The following is a 13,287-nucleotide window of genomic DNA, read 5'->3' as shown; positions in this document are numbered from 1 at the left end:
TGTTTGTTCTGAAGTGTTTTCTCTCTGAAACAAATGGGGTTTTTATTTTGACTACAATATTACTTGGAATGTTTGTAATATTTTAGTCTTTCAGATGTTGTTGAGATCAAGAGGCTTGAGATGGAAAAAGGTTCTATTGCTACAGTGCGATGGTGTCGTAGTGTGTAGTATGAGAGTTCTACTGCCTTCAATCATGAAATCCCATCTCTCTTCACATGACGAGGAAGCGGAGGTTGCTGTTGCAGGACCCACAGACAGAGTTTACCAGTTTCTGCAAATTGTCTCCAAGACCAGTAGCTGTTCCTTTCTATGGTTCCTGTCTACAGTTCCTGCCCCGTCTTGGGGGAGGGGGGCTTCCCTCACTCCCTCTCCCTCCAATTGTTCCTGTTACATAGTGTTAGCTACCTATAACACTGTATAGACTGCAAACACTTCAAATTAACCCAAGCCTACATGGCCACAAGTACATGTCCATAGTATGATGTAAGGAAACATGATCAATGGGACATATCCATAAAATAGTAGTAATGCTTTAAAATGTTAATTCACAATTACTACAATAACGTTCCCATAAAAGATTTACTCATCAATGCTTCTCAACTCAATTCAGACAAAACTAAATGGACATCCATACACACTTCATAACCTATGATTACCTGGTCTATTCCAAGCACAAGGTGAAGGTAATATAGCCTAGACTATAGACTACATTAGTTGGTACATTAAACAAAATCAATAATTATTGGATTTATCATACCAAAAATGTATCAAATCAGTATCTTCAAGATTTTAAAATGTTTGGCAAAGCTCACCATTACAAAAAATACTTTTGTATTTCCTTAGAAAAAAATATAATCATCATGATACGTGTTAAACACGTGGCGTCACTATCAGCGGAGTAATCCCATTGGAAGTAAATCTGCATGAATGTGTTCCTTTACAATTGAAAAGAACCCCAATATTAAGGATAACTGGGGAACTTCAACATCACAAAACCCTTTAGTTTGATTCTAAAATACTACAAAGGCAATAATGGCCTTAGTAAACAACAAGGCTCTTAAGTAAAGCACAAATAGGAACTACGATCACAGCTAGGTTTCATAAGAAAGAAAGTTAGGCTATCCCGACTGCCCTTTCGGTAACTTCAAATTATCTATCAATGTTAAAAGGCCATTGTATAATAAGTTTCAATAACTAAATTGTCTAATATTACTGCCTTAATGCTAAATCTCACTGTGTTAAGCAGAAAAAACAGCACAACAACTATAGCGTAGCCTAGCGGTCTACTCCTAACTCCTCGCCTTGCAAGAGGCTTACTGGCTCCCATTAAACAAAAATAAGCCTGCCCATTAAAATTTTAAGAAATTAAAACTTTTCAGTCAGTCTTACAACTAAGTACTTAGCTTGATTCATGTCAAGCAGGTGAAAAAAAACGTAGTCGAATGCAATTCCAGAGCACATCCTGGGGACTAGTGAAATCTTGGACAGACCAGAGTGTAATGAAGATGGCACCAACTTGTTGTCACATCTGTGTGAGTATGACGTAGAGCCTAGCTAACCGTCGTAGGACAGAGATAAAGCCCTCCTGTCCTGAGTCCTTTATAATCTATCACTGTGCCAACAAGCACTATTCTGGCTGGGGCCAACTACAAGAGAATCCTTTGTAATTAGTTGGTCAGATTTATGGAGTCCTGGGGAGGACCACGAGAGTGTAACTCCTCTGAGGACGAACAGCGGTTACGCTATCAAAAAAACACCTATTTTAACCAGCCTTACTAGAATCACAGTTGTGAAAGTTGTTTAGTTTAATTTACTGTCTCTTTCAACCAGGAGTTGAATTGTAAAATTTAAAACTCCTTAAATAATTATCAACAATAAGAAAATATAAAACATCACGACACATTTCCCCCACTTTTGAGGTTACAAAAGAAATGAGTTCTCTCCACTTGCTTCTCATCTGCATCACCGTCTGGTGTAAGTCTTCACCTATGCCCTTTTTCCATGATCTCATGGATGTTCCTACTGGTCCTTGTCCTGATATTTCCATATTTATTACTTATCTGGCTAACATTTCCTTATCCCTTCTCAGCACATGTCCAAATTATGTCAGTCTTGGAAATCTGTTATTACTGTCTTTTTAATGGTACATTGCAGCCTACATCTGATGTCTATCTCACCTCTGTGATACCAGAAAATGAGAAAAAATGCTTCTTATAACTTGATGACCAAAGAAAAAAGCAATAATCTTACCTTCCATTTAGAACGGCAACACCAACAGTTGATCGCGCTGTTGACATAGGTGCTACGTAACTCCACTGGCGAGCTTGTGGATCCCATCTTTCCACAGTATTGAGGTAACTCCATCCATCATGGCCTCCAACAGCATATAGGGGACCTTCAAGTACTCCAACACCTACACAAAAGAGGAGAAAATAACGAATACTACTACCACCACCACTTCAAGGGAAATAATACTGTACTCTAAAGTTGCACTACAGGTCTTTCATCAAAGAAAATTTAGGCAGGATATAGTAATAGTGCAGAGATAATTATAATTATATAGCATATTTTTGTTCCATCACTCAAATTTCAATCTGTCCTTAATGCAGAAACAAAGAAAATGAATGGGGGAATCAAACTTTTAAGCAATTCAGGTACCCCAAGTTTTCTTTTAAACTAATTTCCAAATTATATTAAAACCAAACAATACACAAAATCTATATACAGTGTCCCTGCCTTACAATCTACTCAACTTACATACTTCTGCTGTGAGTACAAACCTATGCCATTCCACATTCTGAGTTGTTAAATTCATGTAAGTTTTTTCCTATTTTCAACTGATCGTTCTATTTATAACCAAGAGATTCTTAGTACCTACACGTGCCCAGGACTGAGGGCCATTATAAATTTTGTCTATACACTGATGTGGTGGAATCCATGAAGGATGCACTGGCAACATACACACAAGGATAGCCAGTTCCTTGAAGTAGTCAACGATCCCAGCCACTGCCTACTGGTTTATTAACTAAGGTCATCCACAGCTGAAGCTCGGGAATAAAGCCCTTTTTGCCTTAACCTTATTCATCATCCTGCTGAGTACATAGCCTACTTACCTGGAACTGGATTGTGTTTTCACTACATTAAATACCTACAAATTTATGTGAGAAAAGTTAGTAACCTCTCAAACATACAGACTGAGCCTGGAAATTTCGATGGAAGTAGAGTAAAGAAGCAAATAAAGTAGGAGTTAATTATCTACTACTGTAATTAATCACACAGTAGCAGAAATTTACGAACCATCTTACTAGACCTCAACCTGAATAAGCAAAGGGTGTACACCCGCAACTATTTTACAATTGCCTGTTTCCATCCATCTTTTGTCACTAATTCTACGAGTCAAGACTAATAGTTCTGTGACTCTACTAGCTGTTAAAAATGAGGGTATTCAATTACTATATCATCTGAAGGAATGAATAGAAAAGTCACCAAGATGTAATGATATGAATGTTGAATGACACTTCAATCAACTTGACCAACAGAAAAAATGGGAGGGATTTCCTGAACTGATACACACTTGTAAGCCAAAGTCATAACTTTCTGTGACCAAAACACATTTGTATGGCTTACCATGTGTCACCAATTGAAATAACCTGTCTAGACAGGATTTCAGGTGCTAGTGAGTAGCAGAAGCAAGGAAGAGGTCACTGCACTTGCACACAAAGTCCTATAGATCGAACATACATACAAATAAACAACGGCCAAGCAACTCTCCACCCATGTCAGACCTTGGGGTGACAAACAATGGCAACAGTATATATGTCTGTTTGTTTACTCTCTCTTTCCCTCTTGTGTATCATTACTTTACCACAAGTTCTCAAAGTTTTGAGCCTTTAAAATGTGATTAATATAATAATGCATATCAGTAAGTACAGTACACTGCATATTAACCAAATGACAGTTTAAGTTCAAGTAGTTTACAATGTGTTTTGGTAAGTTTAAATATTTCACAAAATTTTACAAGCCATACTGAAATGGACAATATTAAGCTAAAATCATAGTTAATCAGGAATTCCATGATTATAAGGCCATCAGTTGTTTTTATATAGTTACAATTTTCTTTCACAGGTCCACTGTTTATATCTATGAATATGTTCCTTTACAAGCCCCTAAAGAATAGTTCAGCAAAAACACACTGGCACTAGACTAGCTCTGCCAGGTCACTAACCAGCTAAATTATACAGACCCAGAGAGATAACTTACCACTGCAAAGCAGCGGTAATAAATACGAAATATCAATTAAAATGCACTGAAAAAAATCATTCCTAACACTGAATTACTTGCTCGGCCAGTAAACTAAAACCTGTTCATGCTGTCCTGTTTAATGACTTACAGAGATACCATGCCTCTTTCATTGTCAAGTTACACTGACACTCTGAAATAAGGATGGCTATATATAATATGCATATCTGACTAAAAGTACAAAGTCACTACACAAATTTAAAAGCAACACTGAAAAGATATGAGTACATACTATATTAGCAGAATTAATCACTAGTTTCTCTATTACATATGTTAGTGACATATACTGTAAGTAAAGGAACTCCCTGTAAGTACAAACGCTCAACTAAGTAGAAGACTAAAACTGTTTTGTGAACTGATTACTATTCCTGGCTAATGCTTCACTGTACCAGGCAGCAGAGCACAAAAATCTGACAACTCTGATTCTTACCAAGTCCATGTCTGTGTGTTGACATTGAAGGTAAAGGAGACCATGTCTTCGTTTTCGGGTCATACACTTCTACTGTGTTTAAGGTTTTCAGGCCATCTCGTCCACCAACAACATGGAGTTTTCCATCTAAAACTGCAACACCAAACTGCAGACGTCGACCTGTCATAGTTCCTACAGTGGTCCACGTATTTGTTCGCAGATTATACTTTTCTATTCCAGTAGAGCCTGCAAAAAGACTTAAAATAGCCTCTTCCACTTTAACTCAACCTTTGTCACCACAAAGGTAATGAGAGACAGGGTGCGCACTACATCACTGGTTTGGTTAAACTGCCTAATATTAATAATACTGTATTTATACAAGTCACCAACTTCAGAGGCTATCAAAATGGGTCCAATTACTGTATAACAGCAACAACGTTAAACCTTTATCTATGGGATAAATAAATGAACGTATGTAGCAATCTATGTACAAAAGATGAGATCACAAAAATTATGGGTTGAAAATGCAGGATGAATATGAAGTAATGATAATGAATTAGAAAAAACAAGATGTAGAGCTGAAAGATAGGAATATTCTAAAATAAGAATATAATTGCAAACTAAATTATACAGGGCTTGAAGACATTAATATACAGCATATCTTTAGTATTAAAAGTAAGCGTTAATTTCACATAGTAACAATCTTTAAAAGGCTGGAAATATGAACCCCAAAGACAGCTCTAAAATGAATAGCTTAATTAATAAAGGCAGAGTTGGCACAGTAACAGAACTGTAAAGTAAAATAGTTAGTTCTAAAGGTATATGTTTACAGAATAAGTTCTACAGTGAATATTACTGAAAATACTTGAAAACCTCTATACTAAATCATGGAGGAAGGGAAGGACCAAGAGAAGAAATAGGAAGTTGTGAGGAATATTAGTACACAAGTGATAAAGATGAACTTATGATACTGATATGGATGATTTACTTAAGTGAGCAAAACCTGAATAAGCAAAACCAACAACGTGCAAATGCAGTTACATGACATAATGTAAGTACAGTAATATTATAAAACAAAATATGTACAGTACTCTAAGCATCAGCTTCAGCTGCCAACTGGGTACAGCACTTGCTTAATCATCCACAAGAAATCTCTTAAGCATGAGAAATATATTTATAAAGAGTCCAGGGTATTATGTCCCATCTCTCTTCCGTCTTATTTTCTTCCGCAACAACAAATGTCTTCGCTTGTACAGTGCAAGGCTGCATAGATGGGTGAAAAAGATGAAGAAGCCTTCCCTATCTCCTTAAACGAAAATGAAATGGTCTATCTTACTTGCTCTCCACCCACCCTTATTGGAGTCTGTGCCTCCAACAACATACAGGGCCCCAACGGTGGATTTCCTGGGTTTGGTACGTGGAGACTGAAGAGTTGACCTCCGCTCAGGAAGGAGATGGTATTTGAGTGCCTCTACAATCAGCTCCTGACATTCTCTGTTTTCTTTAAACAGCATATTGGTCTCAATGTGGTCAGCCAAAAAAAAAAAAAAAAAAAAAAAATATTCATCAACATATACAGTGCTTTAAAAGAATAACAGGTAAAATTATTGTGCAAGTATATATTCTCTTAAAAATAAAAGTAATTTTTCACTTATAAACTTATTGTATTATGCCAGGCTTGAATGCCATGGTAGCAATCTCCAGACACTCGGACAAATAATTTAAGAATGAGAATCCCATTTTCCACCTGTCTGAGAGAGAATGCATCTGGGTCCTTAAGCAACTCTACTGGTGAAAACTGATCATTCTCTGCAAAGTCTGAATCAGCTTCAATTTCAAAGGCAGGAAGGTGGCCAATTTATTTTAAAGTAATGGGTTTAATATGTGGAAAAATCAATTTTGTCTTTAAAAAAATTGTTTCAACATGAACTTATTACTTTACAACTGCCTGATTTGCTATTTAAGTAGAATGCACTTCAACTGCTTGATTAGCTACTTAAGTAGAATAGACTTGGTGCCCAGAAGTCAAAACATGTTAAAATATAAAGGCATTTGACCAGTGCTACTGTTGGTTGAAGATAAACAGGTCCAAAAAGTCTTAAGGTTACCAAAGGATCATAACTTGGACAGGAACTCGTACTCGTAGTAAGGTAGTGAGTTATACTTCTTGGTGTACTATTTAACTTGGACAACATAATTATACTTATCAGTAAGGAGAAGCATAGCCACAGGGAACCCCCCTATATCTACACCATATATCTAATGGGTGGCTTGAGAAGGAAGAGCAAAATAATGAAACACTAGTCATCCCATCCTCTTTCCCTTTTTTAGGTTAAGATAAAAGATGACCTACAGCCAATGACGAGACACAACCTGACCCACAAACACTGTACAGTACAACCAAAAGAGTATCAATCCAGGTATTTATGAATTAAATTCCTTTAAAAATGTGACAAGTGTGGTTGGAGACCTATATCTGTCAAATCTTAACCTTTTGAGATTCTGAGGACATCACATAACACCACGCAAGTTCCAAACCTTGGGATTGCAGTGATCAAATGACAGTCGTCCAAGGAAAACAAGCAAAAAATATCCATAAATATTCTGAGGTCAAATAAAATTGGGATGACATCTAGGGAGTTCTGGGGATGGTTTAACTCTATCTCTTAAGCAAGTAGGGGCTGTACAAAGAGAACTGTAATCACACCAGTCAAAACAGAAAATCTTAAAAATGTTTTCATTTTTTATCAATGGAAACAAATTTCATTGTACTTGTTCATGGTGTAAAAATATGAATAAATCTCCATCATATTTGTTGAATACTTATTTACAAAAAAAGTAAATAAATTTGACCTTATATAACTTCAATGCATCATTCAAACTATATAACCTTATTTCAAATTTTCAAAGAAATTAAAAAAAATTTTGGCTTCAAAATTACAACAAAATTTGCATTTTATAAAAAAAAATGCAGTAGACCGTAAAAAATTATCTCTAGGGAGTGGTTAACCAGAAAGAAGTGTTCTCACACAAGAAAGTTTTGGAAATACCGTTAAATCCTCAGTGGGTTAAAAGCCTGATGTCATGACCCTTGACCTTATGCCTGAATGCCTCAGACTCTGAGGTGTAAAAGTTTGATTCCAAAACGACTTTCCTGAGCCAAAAAGATATTGTGTTCTACTATGTGACACCCCCCCCCACACCTAATACTGATAGTAAAGCAGAACAAGCATAAATTGCAACCTACTAGTAGCCTTATTTCTCCAAGATAATGACTCAAAGTTCTGACAGAGCATATAGCAAGGTCCTCCTTATCATCAAGTTGAACAGGCAGAGTTTATATAACAAAGCTGAGAGTAGCTTGAGGAAAAGAGAAAGTTGCCTGTTCAGGACACAAATCCTGACACAAACTAGATTGGTACATTGTCCTTCTTGGTATGTCTGACATGACTAGAGGCGGCATGCACTTCATTTACTATTCAAAAAGAAGCTAGAGGGAGCAGCAACACTGTCTTCAGGGCTAAATTCTTCAGAGGCACCTCAGTGGATTTGTATGTACCACTAGAGAGATTGAGAACAATCAATCAGTCTCAAGGTGGGGCTTTTAACATTGCAGTGGTGCCTCTTCCTCACTGTTGGCTTGTTTATTTCAATTGGCTGGAATAGACCTGGTCCAGACCTTTGACCCTGAACACCTCAGATAAGGATGACTGGTGACCTTTCACTGCTGACACAGACAACTCCCTCCATCTCCAAAGACAAAGCAGATGATGCTCCTTGAATGGCACCAATTACACAATTGCCATTGATTTGGTAAAGCCAGGTTGTTGACTTAGTTATGACCTTTCCAGCATCAATTGAAAGACATTCCTTAATGAGGTACTGTTTAACAGCCTCCAACTACACTACTGTCTGTAACTGGATGAGATAATCTTGTTGGAGCTTTTTGCCACGCACTTCTTTAAAACCCAATTGGACATGTGTGGTAACTTGGCAATCTGTGTTCCATACTTCTGCATAGATTAAAACTATCTGTATACTCAAGAACAGCAGGTTGAGACAGCTGAATGGAATAATTGTTCTCACTGACATGCTTGAAATGTGAGGACAGAGATGGGAAATCCAGCCAACATTCCACTAAAGTTTCCTCAGTTACATTCCACTACAGTATGAATAAGCAAAAAGTTTAAAAGAAGCCAACACGCATATGAATATCTGAAGAACTTTGGAGAGGCCAAAGTTCATGGACTTGAACTGGATGAATTGTAATTCAAGTCCAGAGAAGGCAGGAGACTCCCTCCCTTCACTGACTTCCCCACACAACAAGATGAAAGTTCATCAGCTGCTCGCATGGGCAAAGATATGGTCCTTGATATTCATTTGGGATATAATTTATAACTAGAATGATTCTACTCTTGAATAAAAGCATCAAGCATAAATAAAACTGAGGGTTTGTTCAATGTACGATCAATTTTTTCATGTCCTTTTGCAAAAATTTCCTCAACAGGCAGCAAACTTCAAGAGGTTCTCAGTAATAAAATCCATGGTCTAAATATGCTAAACTTGTTTTCAACCTCAGTATGAAGGCTGATAAAGAACATCTTACCTGTGGTGAAAGCAAAGGCAATTTAACCAAACCCAACAGACGTGCCATATCCTTAGAGCGATTCTCAAGGTCATACTTCAACCATACAACCAGTGCCTGAAATACAATTTTTGTTAGAGTAAATGGCTATAAATACATCCCTATTCTAAATTATATGTAAACTTTGCAAGGCCTAAATTACAAATCAGTAAGACAATAAATAGAAATATTCAAATGCATTTATTCATACTTTAGAAAAAGAATTCATTTTATATAATCAAGCAAACACTTTACTGGTGGATTTTTATTAACTTGAACTAATTACAAGTAACTGCGGGTATATAAAATGTCCCATTAGTAGAGATGGCAAACACTTATGACATGTAAATAAGGCCTGTGCTACTCTATATTTAGCAGAGACATGCGCTGACAAGGAAAAGAAATGCATTTAAAATTGTATGACTTCACTCTTCATATTCATGGCCAGAATATGTTGGGAAGACATTAGTACAAATAAGAAACTGGACAAGGTATGTAGTATCAAAAGGCTGGAAAAAGACAGATCTCTAAGAGCAAGATGACTCTGGCATGTGATGAAAAGGGATGGGGAACAGTTTGTCCGAAATGCAGTACAAATGAATGTAGGATGAAGACCAAAGAAATCATGAAGAAAGGGAACAGATGAAGACCTAGAGCTAATGGGAGTTCAGGTATAAAAAGCACGGAATGGAAAAGAGTAGAGAACTCATTTACACCATAAAGTAATAAGCTGATATAAAAACATTCCTAATGATGATGAACTGGTGACAGTGAATAAACATACATCACTAATATTACTCAATCCCAACTAGAATATGTGCAGCACTGCACTTTATAACATTCCATTCCTGACTTACTCATCATTTAGAGTAACTGCATGATGGAAATCTAAGATCGTAAATGAGGGTGATTAAAGTCATAGCAGTCTTTACTGGCTTTATACAGAGGTTGGAAAATTAAATGTTACAATGGAAAAAAAGGCCGTAACAGCTACACAAATAAATCATATGAAAGCAGAGGAGGAGTGACATTTATGATGTAGTATGTAATGGGCTTCTTCTCGACATGGGATACTCGTCTTTGGGAAAATGAAAAATTACTATGCAGATAAATGGTGAACAATAAGCAAGTCAGCACCAGTACCAATAGAGGTCATCTGTATGTTGTATGGGTACCCTATTTGTTAATAAAACCAACAATATTAAACTCCAGTAACTTTCTCCAAATCATACTCTGACCTTTTTTTGGCCAACCTTGTTTTCCTGTGCCTCTACCTGCACAACGGATCTTAGACACTAAAATTTAATCTCATTGCGCAACCATTCAATTAAAAGTTATACAAACATCCATGTTTCACTTTAATTAACAGATTTAAAAAGAATCTTACCTGAAAAATAAGTTCTTCTGAGGGAACGTCAAGATCATCTGAGGCCAAAAGTCTTGCAGCTTCTTCTGTTGGTAATTGGACAAATTCTTGATGTTGCACAACCTCTTGGAAATGTTCCTGTAATACCAAGAGTAACATACAAAAATCAGCTCTGAGCATCGACTGCGGTTGCACAGAGCTAGGGAAGTATAAAAACTGCTCATAGCAAAACAAGAAAAGTTCACGAAATCTGACTTATAATATTCATTAACCCAATGTACTATGACTGAACTATTTCAGAATTTAATCTGAAAACATTTAAATAGTCTCTACTGAAATTTCTAATGTTACCAAAAACACTAGAACATACTGCGGTGAAAGTTGAAGCAACACGATGGAGCTCTGAGCAACCTTGTGAATCAGCAAATAGCTGAATTCCCAGGCAGTTTGCTGGGTGGAGCTGCTTTGTAAGGTAGTCGCAGCAAACATCTACTACCTCCGTCAAAAGCAAATGGTGAGCAGTTGACATTACAACTTCCACATTGTCTTCATTAAGTTCCAGCGTGCCTGGAAAAAATGCAATATGTTGAGGGAAAAAAGAACCTAAATGAACGTCAGCAAATAAGTTCCAAGTTTTAGGCATACTATTATAAACTGATTAATGAAGCCAATGAGTCACATTTCTACATTCTTATATTGCTCACACCAAAGATTCATTATTAACTGATGATTTAGCACGGTACATGGGAAGAAGCTTGACGGCTGAGTTGGAAGAGAATCTTTAATACCATCTACAGTACAATGGTAACCAACTATGGGAACTTCATGTTTATTACCGAAAATTTTTTAAAATAGTTTTGCCCTATAAAACACTAGAAATTTAATTATCTTTAATAATCCTTTAAGCATTAACAAACTACTATTAATCAATGTCCCTGTTAGTTTATCTTACACAGAGGAGAGCTTACAGAAACAAAAAATATTCAATCATTAATCAAAGAGAAAAATCAATGTTTTAAAAGCACTTAACATAATGGAAGATTCAATAAAAAAAAATAAATTCTTTAAAAAACACCAAATAAAATCATGGATTCAACATAAAAGTTTAGTAGGAAATGGGGTGCTTTTATACATATTTTAAACCTCTTAACAAAGACTCTGAAATTACCTAAGAGATAATAAGTCAATAGCTTGCATGAATAGGAAAAGAATAAGATTCTTTTACAGAATCTTTGGCTAACTAAGATGTCTTCCACTGGAAAAGAGGACCCTCTGTACTTCCATGGAAAACAAGGTGAAGACCCCTTTTTAGGAAATCATTGCACTTACAGTAGCTAGTTCTAGGGTTGCTGAAGCAAGAACTTTTTGTACAGTATAGAATGTGTATATTGCCATTCACCTGTGTAGCAGTAATTCACAAGTATGTGTAAAGCATCAGAGTCCATGTCCCTCATGACAACTTCTTCCTGTGTAGCCTCAAGGACTGGGGATGTGAACATTGCTGCAAAGTAGTCACTAGCCGCACTCAGCACAAGGCGATGAGCTCTAATGCGGCGATTGCCTGAAGAAAAGCAAAGTTATCATTATACTGTACAAACAGTCCATGAATTTAAAAAAAGATACCACTGAAATTATACATAACAGGTAAAGATTCATTTACAGTAGTAATTTTTATGACACATGAATATAATCATATGGCAAGATTAGAGCTGTGTTTCATACACTAAAGTCCAATAACATTACTTGTGAAACACTACACAGATACACCTCTCAGACGAGACATTTTCGATCCTTCAATAATTAAACCTGAAAGGCACCTGGGAAAAGGGCACACTTTTAAAGATTTTACACAGCTATTTTAAGAATAGTTTTAACACCCCTTTCAATATCTTCTGACAATTTCTATTTACTTTTTATCAATAGCATTAAATAGGGATTGCATACAATATTGAAATTTCTAAAACTACTACTCTGGCATTACTGCTTAAGGGGTGCACTGGAGTTATTGCATCTAACATGCATCTCCTCCTCACATTTCTCTTATCTAATACCACATCTTTCTCTGATTCTGTCACCAAAGAATTTTGTTCCCGATCCTTTTTTATAATCAGTTATCTTAGTTATCTTGCCATGTTATACGTCACACTTCACAGATTCACAGAGTCGGAGTATACCAAGAAAGGTCCTCCATATTTTCTCTTCCCTCTTCGGTTCTCCTTACAATATTTTCTCTGAAATTTGACTGTCCACAATTCTTTCAAGATGTTCTATCAACAGTGGTGTTTCTCATGTTATTTATATATACAATATTCAGGACCTCAACATCTGCCAGCAAGTGACATCAAAGAAACTACATCTTTTCCCAGCAACAACAACAAAATCTACTAAGTCTCTTGAGCTGGTGTGCACCATAAACCATACAATATAAGGCTGCATTACACACGGACTTTTGTTTTTAGTATTAACATTTAACTGAACTAAAATTCTTGCCAAGGAGCCAAAACTTTAATTACTTTTAAAAACTTGGATATTTTTCATCAAAACTAAAGTTTATGAGTGACTAAAAATCAAGAGTGCAAAATATATCCA

At 36.3% G+C, this 13,287-nt stretch overlaps 1 protein-coding gene across 3 annotated transcripts in view; it reads right to left on the bottom strand.

The window, feature by feature from the left end:
* LOC136855646 (kelch-like protein 5) overlaps positions 1-13,287 on the bottom strand; it is an 82,941-nt gene that overhangs the window by 25,269 nt on the left and 44,385 nt on the right. For 2 of the 3 annotated variants that reach the window (XM_067132842.1, XM_067132840.1), the window contains exons 3-9: positions 12,098-12,259; positions 11,069-11,265; positions 10,720-10,836; positions 9,315-9,410; positions 6,045-6,249; positions 4,730-4,954; positions 2,251-2,413 (exon numbers count right to left, since the gene is read on the bottom strand). In XM_067132842.1, the coding sequence (XP_066988943.1) occupies positions 2,251-2,413; positions 4,730-4,954; positions 6,045-6,249; positions 9,315-9,410; positions 10,720-10,836; positions 11,069-11,265; positions 12,098-12,259 (1,165 nt within the window). The remainder of the gene's footprint in view (positions 1-2,250; positions 2,414-4,729; positions 4,955-6,044; positions 6,250-9,314; positions 9,411-10,719; positions 10,837-11,068; positions 11,266-12,097; positions 12,260-13,287) is intronic. The other variant, XM_067132841.1, reaches the window with a different exon arrangement.

This window comes from Macrobrachium rosenbergii, chromosome 32, assembly GCF_040412425.1.
Source record: "Macrobrachium rosenbergii isolate ZJJX-2024 chromosome 32, ASM4041242v1, whole genome shotgun sequence".
Classification (NCBI taxonomy): domain Eukaryota; kingdom Metazoa; phylum Arthropoda; class Malacostraca; order Decapoda; family Palaemonidae; genus Macrobrachium; species Macrobrachium rosenbergii.
Note: the sequence above shows the minus strand (reverse complement) of the source record. Positions and strands in the feature narration are given on the sequence as shown.